This window comes from Metopolophium dirhodum, chromosome 1 (genome assembly GCF_019925205.1).
Source record: "Metopolophium dirhodum isolate CAU chromosome 1, ASM1992520v1, whole genome shotgun sequence".
NCBI lineage: Eukaryota > Metazoa > Arthropoda > Insecta > Hemiptera > Aphididae > Metopolophium > Metopolophium dirhodum.
Genome location: NC_083560.1, coordinates 109,539,424 through 109,555,557, shown reverse-complemented (window position 1 = coordinate 109,555,557; position 16,134 = coordinate 109,539,424). Strand labels below are relative to the sequence as shown.

General features: G+C 29.8%; 1 protein-coding gene and 1 pseudogene across 1 annotated transcript; one reads left to right on the top strand and one right to left on the bottom strand.

Annotated features, from left to right (window-relative positions):
* Positions 1-5,781: 5,781 nt before the first annotated feature.
* LOC132950039 (uncharacterized) lies at positions 5,782-6,832 on the bottom strand (annotated as a pseudogene).
* Positions 6,833-10,813: 3,981 nt separating this feature from the next.
* On the top strand, positions 10,814-12,115 carry LOC132950030 (uncharacterized). The gene has a single exon (XM_061021222.1). The coding sequence runs from the start codon at positions 10,814-10,816 to the stop codon at positions 12,113-12,115; it is 1,302 nt and encodes a 433-aa protein (XP_060877205.1).
* Positions 12,116-16,134: the final 4,019 nt, after the last annotated feature.

Sequence of the window (16,134 nt, the reverse complement as noted above, 5' to 3'; positions counted from 1 at the left end):
CACACTCATTGTCCACCTATTTGCCCCTCACACAAAATATTTACCGTATAGCATTTTACAGGAAGATTTCATATTTTTTGTCCACGAATTCTCCCCTTACACAAAATATTTACCGTATTTTAAAATTACAGGGAGTTTGCACACTAAAAATCGGTTTTGCCCCTTACTCAAAAATATTTACCGTGCACACACCAAATTTTATTTTTTCCCAACAAACCTTATTATAAAACTGAAATTATAATTACTAAATATTACTATATATTCACATTTTTTTTTCATTTAGGTTGGTTTCACTGTAATTTATCTAATTAATGAATGTCTGTATTTTTTTTTTAATTTATATACTTTTGAGTTATAAGCTAATCATTTTTTATATTCAGTCGTCAATGATCCGCCGTTTACTCAAGTTGTGTCTCATTTTACTTTATTTTCTTAAAATTTCATTAAATTGTTTTACAATTTATACATTTTTTTCAAAAATGAACTTTCAAAATTGTTCAAATGATTTTCAATCATTAGTTTATCGTATACGAAATAATCCGACTGCGGTTCATCCAGAATTTTCTTCGTTTTCATCAAGATTTAAAACATTCAAATTATTCCCAAAAAATACTTTTCAAAATAAATATACATTGTCTGAATGTGGTTTAATATATTCAGGAGTGGATGATGTCGTAGAATGCTTTTGTTGCGGACTTAGAGCCGGCGCAAATTGGACCCAGCCCATGTACACGCCACGCGCAGCACACTTGTGACCGAAACCCAGTCCAAGTACACGTTTTTAATAGTAACGCATATTGAACTCAGCCCACGCCCATGCCTTACCCATACCCATTACCCTACATATACCAAAATCTCCATCATTTCTCCCAGTATAGCTCATAAGATGACAACAAGCCAGCAGCAACTTCTTCTCGATTTAGAATCTGAATCTGAGGACGATGAAAGGTATATAGTTTCACACCTACTCGGCAAAAAAAGAAAAAAAAGTAAAACGAATGAATATTTACGAAAAAGAGAGAGTCATGGAGAGTTATCCAGTGAAGTTCCAGATAGTGTGTTCAAAGAGTCGTTTAGATTAAACAGAAAACAGTTTAGTGAAATTCATGAATTAATTAAAATGGATATCACTGGTCAAGAGTGCAATGCACAAAAACCTATTGGAAGTGAAGAAAAACTAGCAGTATGCCTGAGGTAAGCGTTTAATACCACGATTACATTTGATGGTTACTAATAATTATGACTGGCGATAAGTTAGTGTTTTGAAATAAATCGTAGGCGATCATGTACGGTGTCAAGAATCTAATAATATATTTGGTTTTTGTTTTTATCTGTTTTATGTACTTTTAATGAAAATAAGAAAATTTTATTTTGCATTTCTTGACAATTTTTAGGTTTTAGGTTATTTTCTTAATTTTTTAGAACATTTTACAGTTTTGTAGCATTTTTAAAGATTTTGGATACGAAATTTGAAACTTTATTTTAAGATTTTTATATAAATATAACAAATTACAAAGTAGGTACTCGTAATTCACCAGTTTTCGACAAAATCAATTTTTTTATTTGGCTGTTACTTTAAAACTAAAAACGAAAAAAATGTAAAGAAAAATGTTTTTTTTTGTAAAATATTATTATTATATTATTATATTATTCAATTACACCATGTTATAACAAATCAAAAAATGTTCTTGAAGAATCGTCTTCATGTCTTGAGCAGTTTCTTTCATTTGTGTCAACTGAGCTAATCGAAGTTGAATTCGATGCAGAAAAAAATTCAGGGTATCCTTGCGTTAAGGCACAAGATAATGAACTAGTAGGCTGGGGTGTTTTTGAAATAGCACGTTGTGTGTTCATCTGATAAGTTTGGTTAACTTCACGTTTGTCTGTGATTTCATCCTCAGCTTTATCTTCGGCATCAGAAACAGCTTGAAACAAATTTCTTCTGACTTCTCTTTGGTATTTTGTTGGAAGACCTTTAGTGATGTTGTACATGGACATAAAAAACTGATACAAAGCATCATTTTTTAATTCTTCTTGCTTTTGTGTTTCTGCAACAAGACTCTGACGTAATTCATCCCTCTTTTTTGCTTTCTTGTCACTTTCCTCAATAAACTTTCGCATGACAGGATCATTAGAAATCGTGGATTTTTTAAATCTTTTACGGGCGACATTTTCAGAAGATTCGGTTGGTTCGCCTTCAATTCTGGGTTCATCAGATGGTGGAATATCAAACTCTTCCAACTGACTTTTTTCACAGGGTAAAGTGGCCAATTGACTTTCTTCAAGGAGTGAAGTGGGATTTCCAACAGTATTTCTGTTTTTCATAAAAGGTTGGAGAAACTCCATTTGTTTTTGATACGTCCATAGCCTAACATGTGTTGCCTGTTGCCCACTTTTTTTTTGTTGTCTCCGAAGAGCTTCTCTTAGCTTTCGCCATTGATCCTTAGCAGCTTGGGCTGTAATTAAAAATAGTCGTATAAAATAAAATACAAATTCAATCGTCAATTATAAAAAAATAAACAAAAAAACACACATCATTGTAAAATCAATACATTTATCACTCCGTTTAGAAACTATATCATTTTTTTTCATACTTTTTTAGGTATTTGGCCACTGGTGACATGTTTAAAACTATAGCATTAAGCTATAGATTGGGGGAGAGAACAGTATCAAATATTGTAAATGAAGTATGTGCAGCTCTGTGGCATCGTTTACAACCCTTCTACATACCTACACCAACAGTGGAAACTTGGAAATATATTGCCTTGGATTATGAGAGAAAATGGCAGTTTTATAACTGTTTGGGTGCAGTTGATGGAAAACATATCGCCATTCGGAAACCACTTCTTAGTGGGTCTTCTTTCTACAACTATAAGCAATATTTTTCCATTGTTTTGATGGCGACTGTGGATGCAAATTATCGTTTTACAACTATAAATGTGGGTTCTATGGGTAGGTTTAGCGATGGAAACATTTTCGCCAATTCCTCGTTAGGGAAAATGCTAAACAGTGGGTCTTTACAATTGCCCGAACCAAAACCGTTACCCGGGCAAAATACAGGAACACCGTATGTCTTTGTCGGAGACGAAGCATTTCCTCTAATGCCAAATTTAATGCGTCCATATCCTAGAGCGAGAGTGACTGGCAATTATGAAAACAAGGTTTTTAATTATCGATTATCCCGAGCAAGACAAACAGTAGAAAGTAGCTTTGGAATATTAACAGCAAGATTTCGTGTGTACAAAAGACCTTTTGAATGCAAATTGGACACCATAGATAAAGTAGTGTTGGCCACAATTGTGCTTCATAATTATTTGAGAACTGATATTCTTTCAAATTCCAGTATACAGGACGAAGATGATGAAATAGCATACAGCTTTGATGAAAGTAATTTTAGTTCATTAGCACCAAATCGAAGTAGAAGTTCTAATGAAGCATTTTCAATTCGACAAAACTTCACTGAATGTTTTAATTCTAACTACGGATCTGTTGACTAGCAAAGAAGAGCAGTACAAAGGGGACAGTTTTGAATAAAAAATATGTAAATTAAGATGTCATTATTTAAGAATATTTAAATTAGGATGTTATTAATTAATAAAATATAAATTAAGATGTTGTTAATTAAAAATTTTGTTGATACAATATAAAATGTAATTTACTACAATGTAATATAAAAAATAAATTACATGTAAAATCGAAAAAATAATATTGTTTAATATTATAAATAAAAAATAAAAATAATAAACTGTGATGCCACGCTAAATCTTAAAATTAATGTCTTTATACATACTTGTTAAATATTTAAATACTTTTTCTGTATTTTAAATACATAATATTATATTTTGTTTTTTAAAATATTAAATACAACATTTTCAAACAAGATATTATTATTTACTATTTAGTTTCGTTTATCGATTATGAAGAAATTGCTTATCGTCGATGAAAAGACATGACGATTAAAAATAATATTTCCCGTATATCGTATATCTATTTGGCTATTTATAGTTCATAGACGTCCATACGTCCATGTGAAACGCACAACATAACTATTATTAGAAATTATTATTTCTACAAAATATTACAAACAAGATTACTCACCTGATGGTATTTCTGACGTATTTAATTCTTTAGCTATCTTATCCCACAAATCATCTTTCAGTTTTGATCTCATATAATCTTCATGAGAAGTATCATACAAAACAGGAAAGCCTCTAACAATTTCAATTAATTTTTCCATCTTACAAAATATAGGAAATATAGGAAAATATATATTAATATAATATTATATTATAATATAATCCAAATATAGGAACCCACGATCCACGAAACTGTGTTGAAAGCACAACTTCACCCATGCGAACACAGGCTGGAACTGTACTGGCCGTGGGATAGGTTTAATATGCGCCACTCCGTCTCAATCAACGTTCTACAAAATAGTCCACGCGTGTGCTGCGCGTGGCGTGTACATGGGCTGGGTCCAATTGGCGCCGGCACTTATTCTTCATAACTGGAAAAGGCTGGACGATCCATGGATTGAACATTGCAGATTCAGCCCAAGGTGTTTATATGTGTTATTAATGAAAGGTAATCAATATGTTCAAAACATATTAAGTAAATATTGTAAAACCGAACATATTTGTAATTGTGAAACTGGGTCATACGATACCGTTTGTTAATCATGTTTTTTTTATTATATTATGTTATAGTAAATGAAAATAAATGTTGATTTTTTAAAACAACTTATATGTGTTAATATTTGATTGAATATCTCGTGAACGTATAGCCTAGTGGGTCAGCGCGTGTAGCAATAATTTAAATGTTTTCAGGTAACAGGTAAGTATATGTAATTCTCCCCTCTACTACATGCAGTAGCCGACTATGCTATACGTTCACATTTTTTGCATTTTTTTTTTTTTTATCTATCAAGTTTAGTATATAATACGCTTGCAAAGTAAAAACGCTTTCAGTTCAAAGTATATCCCTCATCGGTTATATTATATCAAATTTTTAAAAAAAATAATTACGTTTATAGTTTAAAGGTTTTTTAATTATTAAAAAGAAAAGAACTTTAATTTGTTATGGGTCTACCGGTAATTGTGTCAAAATCGGTATTTGACATACGTCCATTTGGTAAGAAGAGTGTTACGGTTGGACTATTAATCAGCAAACAAATTTCAATTATTGTGTTATTAGAGTGTAAGTTAACGAAAAAAATTATAACATTAAATTTAGAGCAATGGTGTACGCTCATGTCTGAATCTAATTACATTTAAATTACTAACAACTTATATACCAGGTGTAGACGTGTAAGAATTACTGAGAACTTTACATATTCAATTAATGTGAAGCAGAGTTCAATAACCTTGCATATAAATGATGATTATATTACACTCTCGCATATAGATTTCTGCAGACTAAAACAACTTCAATATTGTGTCGACCTTTATATCGCAGAAAAACAGAAACGTCTACCGAGTTTTCAAGCAACATTCGATGCAGCTTACGAACTGATTAAAAACGATGTCCGTGGTTTGCCCATCAGTTGCCAGAGAAACGAATTCACAAACCAGTATATACAGAACTATGATTTTAGTTATTATTCTCATCTACAAAACGATGACACTTCATTTTTGTATGAGATTTTACAATTTCATTTTAATGTAATGTCTGACATGATTTTACAGGACTTAATAGTATGATATAATACAAATTCATTTATATTTATGTATTGTTTTTTTTTATTAAATAAATAAAAATATTTTTATACTACATTTTTTTTTTTCATGCGGCTAATTTATTTCTTATTGTACGACGTTCAGGGTCTTTCAAAATTACATCAAATATAACCTGCATGGTCTCGTTTAAACTGATATTGAGAGTTTGATCTTTCGACTTGTCCGATGTCGTCACCTTGACAGATGCCTCAGAGTGTCGCCACCTGCAACATAAATTAATTATTCAATCAGTTAAGCAGTGAATAAAAACTAATGATTTTTTTCATTTAGCAATAGTTTTTTAATTAAAAAATAAACCAAAGTCTAGTCTTTACCTTTCCTTTGTTGGGACGTTGTGTATATTCGCACACTTGTAATGTGTTGTCGTCCAATAATCCGTTGGCTTTTCGTCAGGATTAAATTGGCTTTTGATGGTAGCCAAACCATCTCCCTGACGAAAAGTGACAGAATTAAAAATCTCTTCATCAAATTCTTCCGCCCGCAATTTCTCTTCGAGAATTTCTCTGTATGATGAACTCTAAAAAAAAAACAAATAAATAAATTCATGCCATAATTCATAACCTTAGAATATTAGATAAAGTATTAATATGATAAATTATTATTTATCTTACTGTTTTCATCTGTTTTTTTTTGTTTTTTTTTGTCTACTGTTTTTTCAGCCCCTCTTTTTAACGATGTTTTGACCTGCTTTGAAGTAGAAGGCTTCATTTTTGTGTCCAGGGACTCAAATTCGTTCTATAAAACATAAACTAAGGTGAATAACTATAAATGTATGAGTGGCTTACAGCCGATCTCTAAAACAATATTGAGCAACGTTACAGTCACACTCTAATTATTATTTAATTTTAATATTATGTTTAAAATAAAGTTATAATCAACCACGAATTTATTATAACCATAGCCTTGAGTAGTTTTACGACTGACCTCCAATTTGCTTTAGTTATTAAAGTGATTCAATTACTAACCTCTGATCCGGAATCGATGATCGAAGTTCTGTAAGACATCTTGAAGCTGAATTGTTATAGATGATGAAGAAGTTCTAGTTGCTGAATGTTGACTGTAATATTGCTGTTAATACGCTAGCCTTATATACTGTAATGTTTCCACTACCATAGCAACTTTGAAATGTGGAATATTCATAGCAATGTTCATTAAACCAGCCAACGCCCTTAATTTGACCTCTTATTAATATTAGTTTTATTCCGCCAACGGTCTTATACGACCTCCTATCGATACTAGTTTTTATTCGGACAACGCCTCAAAATTTGACCTAGCTATTTTTAAATGAACATTCCGGACTACGGTCAACACCAATACATACATTATATATTATAATTACTATTACTACATAACTATACTAAATAACTTAGTTGTTTTTAAAATTAATATTACATGAACAGGTCATACGATTTCTTCGAATAGAATGTAAGTTTTAAACGATAACTAGGAAAGTAGGAGATGATTCTCGACTATATAACGCAGCATTTGATAGTCAAACGATATCAGTCCAGCTTGTGTTCTCTACCAGCAACAACAAGCGGCAGTCATTCACCATCGAACATTGAAAATACTTCAATCCTACCAAGTTTACCAGTCCAGCATCGACATCATCAATAAGGATTCATCACTCAACATTGGAAAATACTTCAAACCTACACAGTTTACCAGTCCAACACCGGCATCATCAACAGTCATTCGTCTCTAAACATTAGAAAATACTTTAATGTAAGTACCTATTTATTTCATTATTTATATATTTTTTTAAAAAAAAATCATCTTATCGAATCTAAAACTCCACATCTTTACTAGTTTTTAAACGAAAAAATAATACACGATAGCAAAAAACATAACATAACATAAGCGTTTAGGGAAGTGGTTATAATGAACCGATATTCAATAGTTTTATCAGTAATTTTAATATTAAATGTACAAGGTTTTTATAATTAATTTAAAAGGTTGATTAATTAAAATATCTATGTTTATCATGTTGTATATTAAATGGTTAAAAAAATGTTAGAAAGTTGAAATAAGTTGAAAAAAAAAAACAAGAGTATACAGTATGTATATGATTATAATTATATGAATAACATAATATAAAAACTTGATTATTATAATATATAAAATATAGACATATTAGCTTACATTAAATTATTCACTATGCTGACTGATATATTATAGTCATTTTAACTACCATAATGTATATTTAATGATTAAAAAATGCTAAAAAGTAGGGATACGTTTAAAAACAAGTTTGTATTCCGTATACAGTATGTAAATGATTATATTTATTGAATAACATGATATAAAACTTGATTATCAGCTAACTTTAAATTATACGCAATGCTAGTTGATATAGGAACCAGTTTCTAATAATCAGATTTTTTTTAACATATTTCTTTATACATATTAGTTCTAACATTTTTTTTTAACCATTTTAGATAATGAATTCTTACAATGATATTTTAAACGAAATAGACTATTATAAACAAATGATTGAAAGTTATACAGAAACGGATGAAAAAGACCATTTCATGAGAAGATGGAGACTTAAACAGAATAAAAAAAATATTAAAAATATAAAATATCAATTGTTTTTAACTAGAATAAGTCCTTCTCCTTCTCTCAATGTAACTTATATTAACGAATATTATATACATACATGTGTATTAAAAGAAAAATTGCTTTTTTTAAAAGAAGAGAAAGAAAAGATCCTTATATTTTATCGTTCTAGATGTACCGACTATTGGCAATGTATAAATAATTTTAATATGCAGATACAAAATCTTAATTATCAGTTACAGGAATTGGGTACAATCTGTTAAAAACAAAATAAGATTATATTTTTTTAATATAAAGTATTGTATTTATTATGTTTATGTTTAAAAAATAATTTGATGATAGACACATGTAAATAAATAAACATTCTAAACTAAAAGTTTTTTGTTCACTTTCTTATTCGATTATTTAATTGTAAATAAGCTAAATATACCAACCATACAAAAAAATGTTTTATTTATTAATTGAAGTAAACTTGACATAATAATCACAAACTAATGTTTATAGATGATGTATAATTTATTTTAATTTGTTGATAGTATTTATACATATGTGTGAATACATAAGCTAGTCTATTATTATAAGTATTATTCACTAATTAATATACACTTTTTTTATTTTTTTATTACTATCAGTTAGTGTATAAAAAAACTATGAAATTTTCAGAATAAAAAAAAAAAAAAAAAAAATAATAATGGAATCAAAATCATTTATTATGGATGAAATTAACGATGTTATCCGAAAGGCCGAGAAAATTGATCAAGCAATGGATGAGGCAGCAGTAGAATTTAAAAAAAAATTAAAATTATTGATATAAAAATAAAAAAAGCGGGTTTAAAACAAAAAAAAAATAATGAATGAAAAAAAAAAGATTGCAAATGATTATTTACATTTGCTACATACAGATAAGAAACGTGAAAAAAATATTCGAAAAGAATTATCTATATTATATGCACAGTACAATTATATGAACAATGGTTAATAGTAATTCATAATTTTCTTGTTTTCATTCATTATTTTTTCACCTCAAAACAGCTTTTTTTATTTTTATGTCTTGTAAATATATTCTAAATGTATTAATTTATTTGAATGATATTTTAAATAAAATGATATTTCTACATTATTATATTTTTTTTTTTTATATATATTCTATTACAGTTTCATCATGAAAAGACAAACGGTGAGAAAATGCCAGCGGACAATTTCTACTGATAAAGAATTATTCGAAATTGAACGATTTAAAAAATGCTCGAAAACTTTTATCATTAAAAATACATTGGATTTTATAGATTACACGCTTTTTTTTAACTATATTTCAGAGAAATTAATTTTTAAGTTAAAAGAATCGTGTAAAAATACATCTATAAAATTCAATTTAGTCGTGGATAGTGTTTACGAAAGAATTATTACACAAGAAGTACAGGATATTGCATTCAAAACTTTTAATGTTCTTGCATGTAATTCATCTAATTTAAAAAAAAATACTAAACGATATGTTCAATAAATTGTTGCGGGAAGAGGCAGATTTTACACAGAAAGGTTCTGGATGGACGCTTAAGGTAATAGAAACATTACAGTTGAGAATCAATATAGTGAATCCTCTTAAAGGAGGAACATATATTGATTTACCTAAGCATATTAAAGATAAAAGAGCGATTATCAATGTGAAAAATAGTGATAATAAATGTTTTAAATATGCATTATTATCCAAGTTTGATAATCGCTCTAATAAAACTAATTTTCATAAAAAATATTTTAAGATGTTAGAGTTAATAAGTAGTTTAAATTTTAAATGTATTGATTTTCCAACACCAATCAGTCAGATACCTAAATTTGAACGTATAAACAATATTTCAATAAACATTTATAGTTTGAATGACAAAAAAACTATTTTTCCCTTGTATGTATGTAATACCGAAAGAAATGATCATTTTGACCTATTTTTGTATAATAATGATGAAACATCACATTATTGTTATATTCATAATTTTTCAAGATTAATCAGAAGTCAGAAAACAAAAAATTGTTCGAAGCTAATTATTTGTAAGAGATGTTTCACAACTTTTGGTACTCAACCGTGCAAAAGTAAGCTTTGGGGTATAGAAGGATTAAATGAACATCGACGCAATTGTGGAAAGAATCCATTGGGGAGGCCTATAATGTTTGAAGAGGGGGATGATGATTTCATCTATTTCAAAGGTTATAAAAAAACGCAGAGGATTCCATTTGTCATTTATGCAGATTTCGAATGTATATTAACTCTTAAACAACCTAATAAATTCATTAATAGACGTAAAAAACAAAAAAATCAGAAAACTCATGTTATACATTTACATGAAATTATGAGTTATGGGTTCTATGTAAAAGTTGACTATAGTATTATATCGAAAGAGCTGGTAAAACAGTTTGAAATTCCGACGAAAGTAATTATTTATAGAGGTGAGAAGGCTGCAAAAAAATTTATGAAAAATATGATTAATATTGGAAATGAAATTAATAAAATTTATCAAATTAATACACCGATGGACAAATTAACTGATAAAGAGGAACAACGTTTTCAAAGAACCAAGTTTTGTCAAAAATGTTCAAAACATTTTAAAAACAATAATTTGGTTAAAGTTGGAGATCACTGTCATTTTACTGGCAAATATAGGCAATGTCTCTGTCTTCAATGTAATTTCGAAATAACTAGTCCATCGTTTGTTCCAATATTCTTTCATAATTTATCTTATGATAGTCACTTCATAATTCGGGAACTAGGTTGCGATGATAAAGATATTCATATTATTCCTAATTCATCGGAAAAATATATATCCGTTAGCAAGGAAATCGCACCTAGATTTAGTATTAAATTTGTCGATACATTCCGTTTTATGAGTGAGTCGCTAAGTAAACTAGCAGCCAATTTATCTGAAGATAAGTTGAGGCTTAGAGAAACCCTAAAAATATTTTCAATCAAATCATTAGATTTAGTTACACGGAAAGGAGTCTTCCCTTACGAATATGTCGATAGTTGGAGTAAATTAGACAATGCTATTTTACCATCAAAGCTTGAATTTTATAACTCGTTAACAGATGAACAAATTAGTGATGAAGATTATAGACATGCAAAAAATGTATGGAATACATTTGACGTAAAGACTTTGGGTGAATATAGCGATCTTTATTTAAAAACTGATGTTACCATACTAGCTGACGTGTTCGAAAATTTTAGAGACATATGTTTATCTACTCTCAGAATAGATCCTGCTCATTATATGACTGCCCCTGGATTTGCTTTTGATTGTATGCTCAAGTATACAAAGGTTAAATTAGAGAGGTTAAAGGATTATAATATGTTACTCTACTTCGAAAAATCAATCCGAGGAGGTATTTGTCAATCAACTAAAAGATATGCTAAAGCAAACATACCAAATATTGAAGGATTGGACTATAATTCGAATGAACCGATTACTTGGATTACATATCTCGACTGTGTAAATTTATATGGAAAGTCTATGTTGACAGAACTACCTTTTAAAGATTTTGAATGGGTTGATGATCTCGACATAGATGTAACTAAAATTTCTGAAGATTCTGAAGTAGGATATACATTAGAAGTTGATATCGAGTACCCTAAACATTTACATAAAACCCATAATGATTTTCCGTTTTTACCGTTTAACGAATGCCCACCAAATTCGAAAGTTGAGAAATTGTTAACTACTCTATCACCGAAAAAAAACTATATTGTACATTACAAAAATTTAAAACAAGCGATTTCTCACGGTCTTAAATTAGTAAAAATTCATCGAGCTATCCGCTTTTCACAAAAAAAACAATAACCTAACCTAACAATACTGGAAAAGGGTTTGTAAACTCTCTTATAAATAGTCTCCCGCTCGAAGCCCATGTTTCAGGCTATCAGTATTGTGGTCCTGGTACAAAATTAAAAAAGAGACTAGATCGTGGTGATAAAGGAATAAATCCATTGGATGCTGCTTGTCATGATCACGATATTGTGTATGCAACGAGTAAAAATTTAGACGGTAGACATAAAGCTGATAAAGTGTTAGAAAATAGTGCTTGGGAGAGATTTTTATCAAAAGATACTCCTAGAAAAGAGAAATTTGTTGCGTACGCAGTAACAAATGCAATGAAAGCTAAAAGAAAAATAGGTATGGGTTGTAAAGGTAAACGGAAACGTCCTACAAAAAGAATGGGTATACTAGCAGCAAAGAAAAAAAAAATTTCGAAGAAAAAGAATGGTGGTAAAAGGCTGATTTCACCACCGAGACAGTCAGGAGGTGTAATTCCCTTAATACCTATATTTGCAGGATTCTCAGCACTTGGTAGTTTGATGTCTGGGGGTGCTAGTGTGTATAATGCTGTTCAAAATTCAAAAAGAAAAAAAGGTGGTGGTTTGAATTCAAACAATAATAAGTTAAGAAAAAAAAAAAACTGATGCTCACGCTACCTGACGCTTTCGTCTCAAGATATTATAAAATATGTTGAAAAGTTGAAAATCAATCATTTCCGTGGAGTCTTTTCGCGTGATACTTTACCTAAAAAACCACATACGATTGAATGCGGTATATTAAACTTAGATATATCTTCAGGTCATTGGGTAGCGTTTTATAAAAATAAGAACAAAGTTATATATTTTGATAACTTTGGTGATTTACCTCCACCAATTGAATTACAGCATTATTTCAGACAGTTTAAAATAATATACAACTATTCTCACTATCAAGACTTGAATACATTCAACTGTGGTCATTTATGTCTTGAATTTTTACAATGTATGAATCTATCACATTAAGTTTGACTGGAAATTCAACTATATTATCTACAAATTATTTTCCATCTCTAAACGTTTACGAGGATTCGGAAATAGCTTTGTTATGTTTGCAAACATATAATTTATTTCCAAATATAAATTCAGCTAATAATCGGTTAGAGATAGAGGTTATTCCTTCAACAAGTAATAGATTTATCATAAAAACGTTTATATTTATTTTGGAAGGATGTTATGAAATTGAAGATATTAACAACAAAATTATGAAAGAGTTATTTCATTTTAATAATGAATTTAAAACACAGCTAAAATTCCACGTATCTATTGACCCCGTCGATTTTAGAACATACATTAAATGTAATGGAAGACTAAAGTTTTCAAACAGTTTTCAAATTTCAAACAGTATAGCATCTGTTTTTGGATTTGAAAAAAGAACCTATGAGCCAATGTATGAAGCTTATCGGTCGGGAAAAGCTGCTAATTTAAACACAATTAACTCTATAAAAGTAATGTGTAATATAGCACATGCAACCAGCTACAAAGTCATTCGATATATGAGTTTTTCCCAAGCGGTAGAACAGGAACAAAGGTTATTCAATCCCCGTTAAACCTTATATATTACAAATTAAACAAAACAGATATTAATTCAATAACTGTACAGTTAGTTGATCAAAATAATAATCCGATCGATAACTTAAATGAGACATTGACAGTTGTTCTGCATATTAAACGTCACGAGTCTCATTATTAAATTTGTATCTCAGATTTCGGAATGTACGAGTCAGTTACTGTAAGTTTAACCGGGAACACAACCATATTATCTGCGAATTATTTTCCGTCTATAAACCTTTACGAAGACTCAGAAATAGCTTTGTTATGTTCGCAGACACTTAATTCATTCCCGAATATCAACAAAGATAATAATAAATTTGCTATACAAGTAGTTGACCATAATAATAATGATCGTGCGTGGTGTTATATTAAACTGGAAGAGGGATGTTATGAAATTAAAGATATTAAGCAACGGGTTATGGATCAAATAAATATTTATAATGAGAAATTCAAAGCCAAGTTAACATTTGACATTTCGGTTGATCCAAACGATTTCAGATCATATATAAAATGTAATGGAATACTTCACTTTGAAATTTTACATAGCATAGCACCTGTATTGGGTTTTGAAAAACGAGAATATAAGCCAGAGTATGAATTTCATAGATCAGAAAAAGCTGTGAATTTAAACACAATTAATTCTATAAAAGTAATGTGCAATATAGCTCAAGGATCATTCAGCAACCATCTTCAAAGTCATTCGATTTATGAGTTTTTTCCGAGTGAAAGGTCAGGATCGAAAGTAGTACAGTCACCACCAAATTTAATATATTACAAATTGAATAAAACAAATATTGATACGATAACCGTTCAGCTAGTTGATCAAGATCATAATCGGATTGATAATTTTGGTGAGACATTGACAATTGTGTTACATATTAAACGTTACGGGTCTTGAGATGGGATTAAAATTCAATATAAACCCGCTACTTCGAATCAGTTTAACTAGTCATAAGACTAATGTGCTAGCAGCAACATCAAATAAAAAAAAAAAATTGACGGTGAAAAATAAAAAAAATTTGCAATCTCTTGGTTATCAATTAAAGCAGAATGCCTGAAAGTGATATTTTAGATATAACTTCACAGTACGAAACGGATTCTAAAATTACGAAAATTGAATATCATTCATATACACCGTATACAATATCATTTAATAATAATGATGAAATACGTATATCAATCCAGCAAACGGATGTTTATCCATATCTACATGAAAGCTTTATTTTTTTGGAAGGGATAGTTACTGATGCTACCAAAGTGAAACTATCTAATAACGGTTACTCTTACCTCTTCGAGCAAATACGATTGGAAATCAATGGAATAGAAGTAGATAGCACACGTGTCCTAGGAATTACTAGCTCGTTGAAAGGATACTTATCTGGTACACCAGACAACTATAATTGTTATGAAAATTCTGGTTGGAATCACAAGTTCGATTCGTATCCTGTATAATATCTCAATTCGTGCTTCTGGCCTCAGATAAAAATGGTGGAACTTCGCTTCACGTATTATCAATAGTTAGCAATCTAGTTTATTATATATATCTGTTGGAATTATAAACAAAACACCCTATACAATGTAGTGTATAAGTATTATATTCACACTGTAGTTCAGCAGACGCTGACTATACATGTTTAAAATACTACAGCATATATGTCTTGTGTAATGTAGCCGGGTATACATAGTTAGTCGTTGATTTATATTACGCCTCGTAACACTATTGTACATCGTATCATTATACTTATTATTATATTATATATATCCAATCTTATTATTATTTACCTTTAACTTCTGTATATCTGTGTACTTCAACAGGCCCAGTAGTAAGGTCTTGATAATAAAGTCGTGAATAGTTAGTAAAATATTAATTGAATAACGAATTGCGTGTTTTGTGTACAGATACTGTACAGCAATAATAATTCCCGAGTAAGTGCAGTGTAGTGTGCGTGCGTTTTCTTAGTGCTGTAGTGATCCCTCACTAACGCTTATATTTTGAATTCGACGACGTTGATGATGAATAGGTTTTTCAAAGGAGAGGTTTGCAGAGCTACAAGTGACACAGTAAATTAAATATAAGTAATTTTTTAAGTTAAACACAGTATAATTGTTTATGAAATGTATATAATATATAATCGAAAAAATAGTTGGACCCCTTGACTGTGTTAGTTGTAAAAGAGTACCGATTTTGGAGACACATTCAATTATAAATGTCGCACTTACACATATAGAAGGTGATAAGAATTTCTGATATGGCCTGGCTCTTTGGCAGTCTCGTTTGAAAGTCGAGATTTAGTGTCTAGAAATCTCCCATGGCCCATGAAAACCGGCAATTCAATGATGATACTATCCCCCCAGCGTATGTCCGGTGCTTTTTTTGTACGTGTAAGAAAATGTTAATTCAAAAACCTGCATGTTAGAGTGTCCAGCAAATCAGTCATTACCCATCTAAGGCAA

Coding starts and splice junctions, on each gene's coding strand:
- LOC132950030 (XM_061021222.1), top strand. CDS start 10,814: ATGGACAAATTAACTGATAAAGAGGAACAACGTTTTCAAAGAACCAAG.